Source organism: Euprymna scolopes, chromosome 35, assembly GCF_053919585.1.
Source record: "Euprymna scolopes isolate OS-2025 chromosome 35, ASM5391958v1, whole genome shotgun sequence".
In the NCBI taxonomy this organism is placed as follows: Eukaryota; Metazoa; Mollusca; class Cephalopoda; order Sepiida; family Sepiolidae; genus Euprymna; species Euprymna scolopes.
The window spans coordinates 24,955,957-24,972,202 of NC_136516.1; the positions used below are offsets into that span (position 1 = coordinate 24,955,957).

Here is a 16,246-nt window from a genome sequence, read left to right on the forward strand (position 1 = left end):
CGCACTGTGAATTCGTTTTCTCTCTACTGCTGCTCCTGCTGCTGCTATAGCATGAGATTTGACCTAGAAAGCCACCAGTCTAAAATGATTGCCTTCACGGTGTCGTGTTATGTCATCAGACTATTAACTTCAAGGCTTTGTGTTCGAGCCTACCTTCGTCTTAAGACTTTTTTTGTTTTGTTTTTGTTCGTTTTTTGAATATTTAAACAAGATTATTACTTCGCTTATTCTTTTGTTTTGATTTCCCCCCCCAACACACATACCTCTAAACACCCGGGCAATGGCGGGTACCTCCCGCTAGTATTATAGGAAAGGAACCCCCAAACTGTTACATATAGCCATTTTATGAGAATAATGGAAATAGTATTCCCACAAAATAGAGAGATAAAAAAGGAACAAACCAAGCTATGTGTTCATTAACGTTTCGTCTTCATTGCGAAACTTTCTCTGAATGAATGAGAATAAGAAAACAAAACACTCAAACATACAACAAATAATACGATAATATGATACGATAATATGATACGATAATACAAATATTTGATATTATATTTTTGATGTAATGAAATGTATGACCTTGTTCCATTTTAGAAAAGAAAAAAGTTATTGGAAATTCCAAAAAGGAGGTTGCATAGCGTTGTGAAAGAGAGTACGTTTTTCATAACGTTATATAGCCGTTAATATATTTGAAAAGACATGATGCAATAAGTTGTTGCAATATTTATTTTATTTTTATATTTATATTATTAAACGCAAATTTTAATATTAACTATATTTATTTCAGTTTTTAATTTATATCTTATTTGATTGTTTTAATTAAAAATAGATTTTTTCGTTTCTGAATGTACTCATTATACCTAGCAAGTTGATGTTAAATATAGCATAAATGGACTCAACAATTCTATTCTCTTTAACCCCCACCCTTTCCTGTATCTGTCGTTCCTCAAAACATCAGTAGTCCAATTTTGAACAAGATCACGTGTTCGACGGTTAATTTTTTTAAAAATCTTGGAACACAGATTATCTTTAATAATTTGTACTGATGACAAAAGCTTAATTTTTTTTTCAATTTTCACCCCAAACAAGGCACAGTGCCACTTTGAAGTAGGGGGCTACTATCGGGGACATAATTTGCGCGGGGCATTATGAAGGAAGATGAGTAGCAAGATGTTTGTTCACATTACACTTGAACTTCTGCATATCAGTACAGTTGGGAAAGCAGAATCCCGGAAGGGAGTTCCAAAGACTTGCAGTTCTGGGGAAGAAACTATTGGAGTAAAGGTTTTCTTACACCTAGGGATCTCTACTGTAAAGGAGTGGGACTTAGTTGCTTGTCGGGTTTGTCGGGGGTAGTCACGTCGAAGAGGTGCAAGTGCTTGCAGTTCATCAGAGCACTCACCATTAAAGTACTTGTAGAACAGGAAGAGGGATTCAACATTTTGTTGATGGGACAGAGACTGGAGCCTAGATGACAGTTCAGGACCTCTCAGGTTGACGACTCTCTTTTGAACCCTGTCCAGGAGTGAGAGACAAGCAGCAGATGCACCAGCCCAAATGTGACAACAGTACTCCATACACGGGCGAATGGTGGCCTTATAGAGGTATAGGATACTTTCAGGCATAAGTAATTTTCTAGCACAGTAGAGAGAGCCCACCTTTTTGCAGCAGCCTTGGCAGATAAGTTGTCGCAATATTTATTTCATTTTTACATATTTTTTATTATTAAATGCAAATGTTTATATTAACTTGGGAATCTGAATGCAATTTCATATGGAAACCTTTATTATTTATTTATTATTTATTTATTAACTCGACCAAGGGACGAAGCTATAAGGCATGTGTATGCAGTGTGATGATTTATGGACATAAAAATCTTGAATCGGATGACCGGGCTTTTATTTACTTTCGACTAACATGTCATCACTGTGTTAATTACTTATATTTTCTCCTCCATTATCCCTCAAGCCAGGATTGTACCCTAATCGATCATGTCTCTGATAGTATAGATGCAGCACCCCCCCCCCCAGATAGTAACGCCCAAATACATGCGTTTGGTGACTTTAATGTCCACCATAAAAATTGGCTTGGTTTCTCAGGTTACACAAATGCAGCTGAACGCTCTATTTATAACTTCTCTATAGCCCATTCCCTCACACAGGCAGTAATGTTCCCAACCCACCTACCAGATCGTGAACCACAGCAGGTTTCACTTCTAGACCTATTTCTCACCACAGTACCTGAAAATTGTTTAACTAATGCCCACAGTCCGCTAGGAAATGCATACAACATAGTGGTAGCAGTTGACATCACATTTAAATTCCAACCTAAAGGTGAGGAACCATTGCTCAAAACAACAAGCTACTATAACAGGGCTGACAAGGAAGCCATTAGAGAACACATCCGAAATGCCCCATGGACCAATATCTTCTCTCTTCCTGCTGAACAGTATGCCAATGAGGCAACTGAATGGTGCAAAGTGGGCATTAAAGCACATGTTCCCACACGGAAATAATATAGCAAGCCCCACTCAACCCCATGCTTCACTACAGATTGTGCAGCTGCCATTGCACAAAGACAGCATGCATTTCGCCGGTTTGTATGTCATAAGTCAAATACAAATAGGCAAAATTCATAGATGCTAGAAATCATTGTAAGAGTGAAATAGCAACAGTCAAAAGAAAGCATGCTAAAATAATCAGGAAATGCATTGAATCGCAAAAGATAGAGACTCGTGATTTCAAGAAAATCTATAATAGTGTAGTGAATAAAGGGCAATCAGTAATTCCTCCACTGAGCAACAACCAGAAGGTTGCATGCACGGCAATGGAGAAGGCGGAACTGCTTGCCCGGCGATTTGCCTCCAACTCCACCTTAGAGCCAACAAACATCTCCCTTCCAAATTTCCCTATGATGTAAAAATCATCCCCTTCTCATGTTTGCAATATCATAAAAAACTTAGACACTTCAACGGTGTGTGGACCTGATCTCATCCCTGTATTACTAATTAAAAAATGTTCAGCCAAGCTAGCCCCCATACTTTCCAAGCTCTACAATAAATGCCTTGCTGAATCTTGCTTCCCTAATAGCTGAAAGATGGCTTCTGTACAAGAATTCTAGTGAAAGAACAGACCCTCTAAATTATCGCCTCATTAATCTCTTCCCCCTCTTCGCTAAAATCTTTGAGACCTTAACTAATCAAGCACTAGTTCAGTACCTCGCAAAAGTAAATCTTCTCTCTGACAAACAGTATGGATTCAGACAATGTCGTCCTATTGGAAATATTTTAACAGTCATCTCTGAACGCATTTACCATGTACTGGATAAGGCGGACAAAGCCTGGACTATAGATCTTGATATATCCAAGGCCTTTGACAAAGTCTGGCACAAAGGGCTGCTAATGAAAATTAAATCGTATGGTATAACTGGACGTATACTAAATATAATTAGATCCTTCTTAGCTAATAGAAGCATACAGGTTGTCATTGATGGACGTACATAACATTAATATGAGAGTGCCTCAGGGGTCGATCCTTGGACCATTATTATTCCTGATATTTATAAACGACCTCCCTGATAATATTGTGTCCGAAATGGGTATATTTGCTGATGATACAACGCTCTATAATATGCATGCGGGAAGAACAGATGTACACAAATCTAAGACAATGGCAGAATTGTTAGAAAATGACCTCCAGACCATTATGGAATGGCGCCGCAAATGGATGGTAACATTTAATGCTAGTAAAACTAAGCTGCTCTCCTTTAACAATTACAAGACGCCTTTCTAACCCCCTATATCCATGACAAATAGCACTCTATCTGAGAATTCTACCTTCAAACTCCTCGGCCTAACATTTCCGGACGATATGAACTGGAGCAAATACATAGAGGACATTGCAAAGGCTGCAGCAAAGAAGGTGAGTTACCTCTATCGAGTTAGAACATTGCTCACGCCTGAGAGTATCCTGTACCTCTGCAAGGCCACCATTCGCATACCATGCACGGAGTATTGTTGCCACATCTCTCCCTCTTTATCAACTAAGCTCCAGCTCGTGTCTCATCGCCGCAATGTTGCATCACTGTGCCTGTTTTACAAATATTTTAATAGAATGTGTTCTGATGAACTCGTTTCACTTGTACCCCCTCGACGTACATATCTCCGACACACCCGCTTAGCAACAAGATCTCACCCCTTCACTATTGTTCTCTCTTAATGCCAGAAAGCTTTCTATTCTAATAGTTTCTTCCCTCGAACAGCTAGACTTTGGAATTCCCTTCCTGCTGCCTGCTTCCCTGGCTGTACTGATATGCAGTAGTTTAAATGTAACATAAACAAATATCTTGTTAATCTTTCCTAGACATGGCCCCAAATAGTAGCCCCTTACGTCCAAGTGGCGATATGCTTTGTAAGAGGTGAACATGAATAAAAAATATATATATTTATTTCAGTTTTTAATTTATATTTTTATTTAATTGTTTTATTTAATAATAGATTTTCTCGTCCCTCATTATATCTACTAAATTGATTTTAAATATAACATAAATAGATTCGACGATTCTATTTATTTTCACTTAGTGGCAGGGGAATCTATCATGATCCTTTCCCTTAAACACGTCAATTGCACTTATATTAAATTATTAGTTATTATCATCATTTTTTAATGGAGAGTCGACAATGCATCGCAGATGCACTATCAGCAGCTTCCGTTACTCTCACTTCTCCTTATTTGTCCCTCAGTCCTCATTTCTAATGAGTGATTTTTCTGACAAAGTTAAGGCTGTATTCTCGGTTGGCAGTATTTTACATGAACAGTCGCCAGAGATGGAAATTTTCTGTTTCTATATCTATCTTTGTGGCCATATCACTAGTAAGGGAAACGTTTCATCTGGATTGACGTTATCCGCCTGATAGTCATGGACCCGAATCTTGGATTAACCACTAAGGAGGCCGTCCTATCAGCAAGTGCAAAGTACTGGGGCTGCTGTATTGCCATTTGGTGAATGGATTCTGAACCATGCAATCGCTTCTGGAGGGTCTTCGCAATGCCATATTAGTAAGTAATTATGGCTTTACCTTATCATGTGCTACAAAAATATATCTTTCTTCGTTTTTTTCTCTCTCTTACTTTCCCTCTCTTCCCTGCTCTAATCAAGCCTGTCGATCTCTTCCATAAATCCCAAACCTCCATCATGAAAAGTATCCAGAAAGAATACACGATTAAACCCAGATCTCTAACATTCAACGTAGACTCCTAATATGTCTCCTTCTCCAACATCAGGGGTCTACCTCCCAATCTTCCAGAGATTGAAACCCAATTACAGGAGACTAAACCAAACCTATTCTTCCAACTGACTATTTCCCTAGATGAATTCATAATTAACAGATACTTCCAAATCTGGCCCCCAAAGATCGCTCTGGCCATAGAATATGTGCCTGCATTAAAGATAGCTTTCCATGTGGTAGGGACATCTCCAGAGAAGATCCTAAACTACCCTATATGTGCTTCCGGGTTGCACTTGCTCACACATACCGCATTTATATTTGCTCTTTATCGCATCTATGGCAGCGGAGTTACTATCTTTAAAAGCATATCTGAAAAAATTAACTAGATCCTGTCTGCTCATTTTTCGACTAACATTCACGTCTGTGGAGATTTCAATGTTCACAATGTAGAATGGTTAAACCAGTCAAACAAGATCGATGCTGAGGGGAGGTTCTCTCACGATTTCGCCATTGTTTATGACATTACTCAGATTGTTCATGAACCCACTTTTGTGCCCGACACCGACGGCCAGTACACAAGTCTCACAACTTGTCCTAAGCGATTTTCATCTTCCATTCTGTCTCCAGTGGGATATTCCAACCACTCTGTTCTTATAGTTAAGATAAAAAGGAAATGTAATAAGTCCTCAGACGTATCTCTCCATCATACAGTATACTGATACTGTATGGCTGACTGGGATAGCTTCCATACATTTATATCAGATCTACCTCTGCGTTCCATGTTTAAAAAGGATGAGTCCTCTATAGTATCAGACCTGGCGGAATGGTTAATTGTAGATATTGTTTCATACCCTCCAAAAAAACTCCAGCAAAAACTTAACAGCCAGTCGTGGTTCTCTTCAGAATGTGCTGCTGCCTTTGTGCACAGAAATCAGTTTTTCCATTTATTCCAACATAATAAATGTACTGAGACTAAAGCCACTTTCAGGACTGGCAGCAACCATTGTAAAAGAGTAATAAGGAATGCGAGAGAGTTGTATGCTCAGTCCATTAAGTTCAAAGTAGCTGAGCAGCGGCTTGGTTCCCACCAGTTTTGGCAAATAGCAAACAGGATCATGAACAGATGTGTGTGCTCTATCGCAATCTCTTTACATCATCAACATTCTGATCCACATCTGGCATCAATTGAAATGAATGGCTCTCGTCTTCAGGAGGCCTCAAGTTGTGACAAGCTTCTGGGCTTGACCATTACTCCTAATCTTAAATGGAACACGTACATCAAATCTGTTGCCAAAGCCGCTGGAAAAATGGTGGGATCTTTCTATCGATCCGGTAGATATCTCACTGCTGATGCTATTCTCTATCTATATAAGAGCCAAGTACGTCCAAGGATGGAATACTGTTGCCACATCTGGGCAGGAGCTGCTAGAAAGGACTTGTCCTGCCTTGATAGAGTTCAAAATAGATTTCGTAGCCTCATAGATGTCCTTTTCTCTTCCCTGCAACCTCTATCTCACAGAAGAGATGTTGCGAGCTTGTCTCTGATGTATCGTTATTTTCATGGAAAGTGTTCGACTGAGCTTCAATCTATGGTCCCCGCTCGCCAAACTTTCACAAGAAACACTCGTCTAGCTGTAAACACTATCAACAATTCCTCCCACTCTTTATCTGTGCCTAAACCTAAACGTATTCCATGAACAAAGCTTCTTTCTTAGAACTGCACGCCTGTGGAATTGTCTTCCGTTTTCCTGCTTTCCGGCTGACTACAATATGGTTGTGTTCAAGTCTAATGTAAATAAGTTCTTGATGAGCCGTTCTATATAAGTTATCAAATTTACCAAATTTTCATTACTAATGATTACTATATTGTCCAATTTCTACTGTACACTCTTTAACTCTTATCCTTGAGTGGCCTGTTCGCCTTGATAATGTGGTGATGCCTATGTAAAAAAAAAAAACAACTATCATCAATGAACCTAAGGGAATTTCGTTAGCATTAAACAAGACCAAACTATTTGTTAAGAACTTTGCAGCTAATTCTACCATATGCGACCAAGGCCTCCAACCTCCAGTAGTTCCTTCTGTATCAGAAAACACACCATGCGACAAACAAATAGCTGTGATTGATGTTGCCAAGCAAATCAAAAACCTTGAATCCAGTAAAGCCACTGGCCCTGACAGTATTCCTATTATAGTGCTCAAAAAGCTTCAACCAGAACTAGCTCCTATACTTACAAAGCTGTTTAAGCATTGTCTTCAGGAGAATTGCTTCCCAACGCCCTAAAAATCTCATTAGTATACCCTGTATTTAAGAATTCAGGTGATCGGTCATCTCCCTCTCAGTACATACCAACAAGTCTCCTGTGCATCATGAATAAATTGCTGGAATCTGTGTTAAATAGAGAAGAAATCTACTTCACAAGATCTCCAGCTACGGTAGAGCTGGAAATGTCTTCTCAATTATCAAATCATTTTATAAGAGCAGAAATCAAAAGCTCACAGTATTAATGCTGGAGTCCCTAAGGTGTCGTCTTGGGCCCAACTCTCTTCCTGATCTACATTAATAATCTTTCAAATCACATCCTTACATCATTTGTAGACATTTATGCTGATGACAATACCATGTATGGTAGCACATCAAAAACCATAAACGACCAAGTTCTCTCTAATTCTCTTTCCTCTTATCTTGAGCACGTGGTACAATGGAGAAAGAAGTTGCTAGTTACTTTTAATGTCTCTAAAACCAAGCTTCTATCTTAACATCATCAACGCTGTGATCCCCATCTGGCAGCAATTGAAATGAATGACTCTCGTCTTGGGGAGGCTCCATGTTTTGACAAGCTTCTGGGCTTGACCTTTACTCCTGATCTGAAATGGAACACATACATTAAATCCGTTGTCAAGGTCGCTGGAAAAATGGTAATATCCTTCTTCAAGCCAATAGATATCTCATTGCTGATGCTATTCTCTACGTATATAAGAGCCAGGTACGTGCAAGGAGCAAGGATTGAGTACTGTTGCCACATCTGGGCAGGAACTGCTCGAAAGACATTATCTTGCCTTGACAGAGTTCAAAATAGACTTTGTAGCCTAGTAGCAGATGCCATTTTCTCTCCCCTGCAACCTCTTTCTCACAGAAGCGACCTTGCGAACCTGCTTTATCGCTATTTTCATGACAAATGTTCATCTGAGTTCCAATATATAGTCACCCCCTCACTAAAATTTTATGAGAAACACTCGTCTATCTGAAACCACTATCAATAATTTCTCCCACTCTTTATCTGTGTCTAACCCTAAACATAGATTCCATGAACAAAGTTTCTTTCTTAGAGCTGCATGCCTGCGGAACTCTCTCGTTTTTCGGCTTTCCAACTGACTACAATTTGATTGTCTTCAAGTCCAATGTAAACAAATTCTTGATGAGCCATTCCCTTAAGTAATCCAATTTACCAAATTTCCGCTAACGATTACTACTATATTGTCCCATTACCTACTGTGCACTCGTTAACCTTTATCCTGGAGTGGCCTCTCGAGTAACTCCTATGTAAAAAAAAAATCATATTCTTTTTGGAATAAATATGTCCGTTATAATTCAAATATGGATGTGTACTGAAATGAAATGAGTGTATTTTTGTTATGTAATTTATTGACTGATTATATGTACCAATTATTATAGGAGGGGTTTTCTATAGTATGAGAGGGTTAATCTTTGCCTAAAAGTAAATTATGTTCTTTTAATAGGAGTTTACTTATTAATAGCGATACGTTAAAGAAACCTCTACAGTGTTTAATTGTGCTTGAATTTACAATAAGCGCTGATTCAAGAAGTCCGCGTGTCAAAATTGCCATCATATATATGTTGGTGAAACCCAACGTAGATTAGAGAAAAGACTCAATGAACATAAAAGAGATATAAGAAATGGCAATTCTTTGAATGCACTATTCTCTCATCCATTGCGGCACAATCAAACAAAAATAGTTAAATTTATTTAAAAAAAAAAAAACGTAACGAAGATTTTTTGAATCAGCGCTCATCGTAAATTCAAGCACAATTAAACATCGTGGAAGTTTCCATGATGATGGGCATTACTAAGTAAACTCCTATTTAAAGAACATAACCCTCTCACACTATAGAAAACACCTCCTGTAATAATTAATACATAGAATCAGCCAATACATTACATAACAAAAATACATTCATTTTATTTCAGTTACACATCCATATTTGAATTATAACAGACGTATTTGTTTCAAAAAGAATATGAATTGCATCATGTCTTTTTAAATATATTAACGGCTATACGACGTTATAAAAAAAACAAAAAAAGAAGAGGGTCATACATTTCATTACATCAAATATTTGCACTTGTATTTTGTTTTTATTAATCTCGTTTCTGCAGAGGAAGTCTTGCAATGTAGATGAAATGTTGATGAACACATAGCCTGGTTTGATCCTTTTATTTATTTATCGCTCTGTATAACCGTTTACATAACGAGTGTATAATTGATTCATAGAAACCAACAAAGCAAAGTTTCCAAAATTTCAATGCGATTTATAACTAAACGTTAAGTTTTTCTCTTATGGCTATTTTCAGGGTTAATTAATCAATCCCTTTTCACGTATCCTGCTGGTCAAACGAGGGATGATTATATCGACAAGTCGTTTCGGCCGTTGTTTCTGGATAAAACGTCACCAAAATATGCAGAAGCGGTACAAATTTGCCAAGGCGAAGAAAATGCTGCATGTATTTTTGATTTCATCGCCACTGAAAACAAAAAGCTGGCCGAACAAACACTATCATCTGCGCAATTGGCAGAGGAGATTTTACAGTTCTCAAGTGAGTTAGGCTTTTGTTGTATATTTCTTTGTAAAAAAGGATAGCACACACCACTTAAGAACTAATGCTGAAAAATGAGAAAGATTACACAAAACTCACAAAATTATAGAAAAATAACCAGATTATGACAAAATTACACGAAATATTAAAAAATCATCAGATTTGCAACAATTACATAAAATATTAAAAAATCATCAGATTATAAAAAATTACACAAAATATTAAAAAATCATCAGATTATAAAAAATTATACAAAATATTAAAAATTCATCAGATTATGAAAAAATTACACCTAATATAGAATTTGCAACAATTACATAAAATATTAAAAAATCATCAGATTATAAAAATTACACAAAATATTAAAAAATCATCAGATTATAAAAATTACACAAAATATTAAAAAATCATCAGATTATAAAACATGGCACAAAATATTAAAAAATCATCAGATTATAAAAAACTACACAAAATATCAAAAAAAATAATCAGATTATGCAAAAATTACACCTAATATTAAATTTGCAACAATTACATAAAATATTAAAAAATCATCAGATTATGCAAAAATTACACAAAATATTTTTAAAAACCCATCAGATTATAAAAAATTACACAAAATATTCAAAAATCATCAGATTATACAAAAATTGCATAAAATATTTAAAAATTATCAAATTATACAAATATTACAGGAAATATAAAGAAATAATCAGATAATACAAAAATTACACAAAATATTAAAAAAATCATCGGATGATACAAAAATTACACAAAATATTAAAAAAATCATCGGATGATACAAAAATTACACAAAATATTAAAAAAATCATCGGATAATGCAAAAATTATACAAAATATTAAAAAATCATTAGATAATAAGAAATTACTAAATATTAAAAAATAATCAGGTTAGTCAAAAATTACACAAATTATTAAAAAATCATCATATTATGCAAAAATTACAGAAAATAATAAAAATTCGTCATATTATGCAACAATTACACAAAATATTAAAAATCATGATAATGCGAAAATTACATAAATATAAGAAAAATACGCAAAATATGCAAAAATAACACCAAATATATATATATATATATTTTTTTTTTTTTTACATTTTCACCCCAAACAAGGCACATTGCCACTTTGGTGTAGGGGGCTACTATCAGGGGAAACATCTACTGGGGTACTATGTAGGGATTAGGGCAGCGAGATGTTGGTTCACGTTGCACTTGAACTTATGCATGTCAGTACAGTTGGGGAAGCAGTGACCTGGAATGGAATTCCAAAGTCTAGCAGTTCTGGGGAAGAAACTTCTGGAGTAGAAAGATCTTTTACATCTAGGGATCTCTACAGTGTGGGGGTGGGATTTTGCAGCTTGTCGGGTCTGTCGAGTGTGTTCACGTCGTGGGGGCACAAGTACTTGCAGTTCTTCAGAGCATTCACCATTATAATACTTGTAGAACAGGCAGAGGGATGCAACGTTTCGATGATGGGACAGAGGCTGAAGTTTAGATGCCAGTTTAGGGCCGATCAGATTTGCGACTCTCTTTTGAACCCTGTCAAGGAACGAGAGACTAGTAGCCGATGCACCAGCCCAAATATGACAGCAATACTCCATACATGGGCGAATAGTGGCCTTATAGAGGTACACGATACTTTCGGGTGTTAGAAGTTTTCTAGCACGGTAGAGAGAGCCCACCTTCCTCGCAGCGGCCCTGGCAATGCCCTCGATGTAATTGTTCCAACTCATGTTTCCTGTGAACGTTAGGCCAAGGAGCTTGAGAGACGTACTCTCAGATAAAGAGTCGTTGGCCATTGCTATAGGTGGTAGAGAAGGTTTCTTGTAATTATTGAATGAAACCTGTTTTGTCTTGGCGGCATTGAACGTGACCATCCATTTTTGTCCCCATTCCACTACTGATTGGAGGTCATCCTCTAGTGTTTCTGCCATTACTTTAGATATATGTTCATTTGTTTTCCTGTCATGCCTGCTATAGAGTGTGGTGTCATCAGCATATATACCCATCTCAGAGGCAATTTTGTCGGGGAGGTCATTTATGAATATCAGGAACAGCAGAGGTCCAAGGATAGATCCCTGGGGCACTCCCGCATTTATATCATATTGTTTAGATGTACGACCGTCGAGGACAACCTGAATTTTTCTCTTATCTAAGAAGGATTTAATTATGTTAAGTATTCTACCAGTGATACCGTAAGATCTAATCTTCCTGAGGAGACCCTCATGCCATACCCTGTCAAAAGCCTTAGATATATCTAGAGCTACCGCTCTGCCCTCTCCCTCTTTGTCCAGTGAATGGTATATGCGTTCAGAGATTACAGTGAGGATGTCTGCCGTGGAACGGGCTTGTCTAAATCCATATTGTTGGTCGGTCAGAAGTTTAGCATCTGTAAGGTGCTGGACTAGAGCATGGTTAATTAAGGTCTCAAATATTTTGGCAAAAAGTGGGAGGAGGCTAATAGGGCGATAATTTAATGGGTCAGTTCTTTCGCCAGAATTCTTGAATACTGGTACCACAGAAGCAGTTTTCCAACAGCCCGAAAAGCAAGATTCATTAAGGCATTTGTTGTAGAGTTTCGAGAGAACTGGAGCTACTTCGGCTGAGCACATTTTTAACAGCACAGCTGGGATGAGGTCGGGTCCACATGCTTTTGAAGTGTCAAGGTTTTTTATGATAGCATGCACCTGAGCAGGGGTGATTATCAGATCGTCTAGCGTGGCGTCTGTCTGCATAGGAAATTGAGGTAGGGGGTGGTTTAGAGGGTCCAGTGTGGAGTTTGAGGCAAACCGACTGGCAAGCATGTTAGCCTTCTCGGTTGCTGAGCAAAGAACCTTGTGATTGTTGGTAAGTGGGGGAATTGTTGATTGCCCATTATTTACTACACTGTTGTAGATTTTCCAGAAGTCACGAGTTCCTAGTTTTTGTGCTTCGATGCATTTTTTAGTGGTTTCCGTAAATTCCCTCTTAGCTGTCGCTATTTCTTTCTTAACGTTACTTCTAGCTTCTATGTACTTCTGTCTGTTTGAACTGGACTTATGTCAGTTAAACCTGCGGAATGCATGCTGCCTTTGAGCAATGGCAGTTGCGCAAGTCGAAGTAAACCATTGGGGAGAGTGGGGCTTGCTATAGAATTTCCGCATGGGAACATGCGCTTCGATTACAGTTTTGAACCATTCAATGGTCTCGGTTGCACACTGTTCAGCAGGAAGAGAAAAAATATTTCCCATGGGGCGTCTCTGATAAGATCTCTGATGGCTTCCCAGTCAGCCTTTTTATAATATCTCGTTGTTTTGAGCACTGGCTCTTCAGTTTTGGGTCTAGAGTTTAGGGCGATTTCAACCATTATCACTGCATGATCAGCGTTCCCAAGTGGGCTGTCGGCTTTCGTTACACAATCATCAGGAACTGTGGTCAAAAACAGATCTAATAGTGATGCGTGTTGTTCTTCCTGATCAGGGAAACGGGTTGGAAAAGTAACAATTTGCGATAGGGAGTGAGATACAGAGAAGCTATGAGTTGCGCTGCCTGCAGCATCTGTGTAAGTAGAGAATCCAAGCCAGTTTTTGTGATGGACATTAAAGTCGCCAAATACATGTACTTGGGCGCTAGTGTCGAAGGAGAGTGCTGTGTCTATGCTGTCAGATACTTTGTTTATTATGGTGCAGTCTTGGGTCGAGGGAGAGCGGTAGAGAAAGTAAAAGTAGCTTATGTTGTGTTGCATGATTAGTCTAAAGCACATAAAGGCTTGATCATCCGTTTCTAGGTTTGTTTCTCTAGTCAAGGGAAGGGTATTACGAATGTAAACTCCAAGTCCGTGCATATGTCTGTCAGAGTCCTTACGGCAGAGTGGGAGATATCCAGGCATGTTAAAGTAGTTAGAGGGGATGGAGGAGTGTAGGTTAGTCTCACTTAGTGCTAAGATATCCGGGGTATTTGTTAGGAGAAATGCTTCAACATCAGCTAAATTAGTTCTAAGCACACGGATATTTGTGAATGCAAGCCTCAAGGGAGGAGGCAAGTTGGATTTGTTTGACCCTAAGCCTGGTTTATGCTTACTTTTAGATTGTACTGTCATCATGTTTTTTAACGAGTTTCAGTTAGGTTAGGGGAAGCCGAACAGGAGGTTATGCAGAATATCACACATGCATTACAAGTAGACCATCAGCTGACCCTCCATCAACTAGGACTGTGGCCTCAGGAAAGCCCACCGGGGATGAGTGCAGGGTCCCTTTCCATGCGCACCATGGCACTGCAAACATCCTGATATTATACAACTGTTGATGGAGCAGCCGCTCTAAGCGCTACCAAAGAGTTAGGGCTCCTGTACTACCAGTCGGAAACAGCAGCCAGTAACTGTCAATCTGGTACCCTCAACCCATCAGAGGAAGGTCAACCCAATCTAATTGCTCAGGCATATATGGTACTCAAGCATTCTCAAGTGCCCAGCTTTAGGGGTGGGGTGTGTCGGGAGTGGGGAAACGGCGTTCATTGCCCTAGACAAGAAACAAGATCTACCAATGGGTGTTTCTGTCGAATCACTGTGATAGTATCTCTGCGCCTGACTAATAGGCAAAGAAGGAGTATGGAAGCCGGGCGATAGGCAGGACCTATCTACTCCTTAAGCAATTTAGGTTTGTAAACCGGTAATTTGTTTGAGTCACCAGCTCTAGGAAGGTTGTCATCCAAGACTGAAGAGGCCTCCCTCCTCTTTGGTTTAGTTTCAGAGTTTTCCTTCTCCTAGACAGATGATCTGGAAAGATCTACTGGGTCCGTCACCACTGAGAGGGTTTGCTCCGCGCCTGGGTTCTAATCCAGGTATTTCTGCGACCCCGCGTGGTTAGTTAATGTTATTGGGTTAGTTTGTAGAGGTTATATCTGCTAAATAGTTACACTCCTCAAAGTGGATTAGGGACATTGTTATTTCATTGTTACTGGATAAAGGGGTTGAGTAGAGCTCATGCAGTGTAAGCAACTATGATTGTAAGGAGGCTTGTTAGGAGGAGATAATGTGGTTTGAGGCTTTCTCTTTTATATATATATATTTTTATTATTTTTTTTTTATTTATTTTTTTTTATTCATGTGAGCTTGGGTCTAGTATAACATTAAAGTGTGAGTAGGTGTTAAGAATTGAACTACGAGTTGTGCCCAAACTATATTTTAGATGATAGCATGGCATGAGATGCGAGTGCAATATAGTACGGATAAAACAGTAAGTTTTGAGTCATGTGTAATTTGGTAAATGGATATATGGGCTGGTTTTAGTAGGTGCGAATAAAGTTGAAGGTACAAAGTTAGTTTCTATTATTGAGAGATGTTTTCAGCTATATACAAAATATATACAAAAATCATCAGATTATGCCAAAATAACGCAAAATATTTTTTTTTAAATCATCACATTATGTAAAAATTACACAAAATATATAAAAAGACATCATATTATGCAAAAATTGCACAAAATATTAAAAGATCATCATATCATGCAAAAATTACACAAAATATAAAAAAAACATCTTATTATGCAACAATTACACGAAATAATAAAAAATAATCAGATAATACAAAAATTACACAAAATCTTGAAAAATCATCATATTATGCAACAATTGCCCAAAAAGTTTCAATATGCTCAGATTATTAAAAAAATCATCACATTATACAAAAATTACACAAAATATTAAAAATTTTCATATTATGCAACAATTACACCGAATATTAACAATCATTATATTATACAAAAATTACACAAAATATTAGAAATAATCAGATTATTGAAAAATTACACAAAAGATTTAAAAAATCATCAGATTACGATTAAATTACAAAAAATATTAAAACATAATCAGATTATACAAAAACTACAGAAAATATTTAAAAAATCACACAAATTACACAAAATATTAAAAAATCATCAGATTATCAAATAATTACCCAAAATATTTAAAGAATCATGAAATCATGCAAAACTTACATAAAATATTTTTAAAATTATCAGATTATAAAAAATTACTCAAAATATTTTAAAAAATCATGAAATCATGTAACAATTACACGAAATAATATAAAATAATCAGATTATAAAAAAATTACACAAAATATTAAAAAATCATCGAAATGTGCAACAATTACAAAAATATTAAAAAAATCATCAGATTATACT

The 16,246-nt window shown here is 37.3% G+C and overlaps 1 protein-coding gene across 1 annotated transcript in view; it reads left to right on the forward strand.

Moving 5' to 3' along the window:
- Positions 1-16,246, forward strand: part of LOC145259597 (uncharacterized) — a 258,287-nt gene that overhangs the window by 143,486 nt on the left and 98,555 nt on the right. The window contains exon 14 of the mRNA XM_080117250.1: positions 9,820-10,062. Coding sequence (XP_079973376.1) covers positions 9,820-10,062 — 243 coding nt within the window. The remainder of the gene's footprint in view (positions 1-9,819; positions 10,063-16,246) is intronic.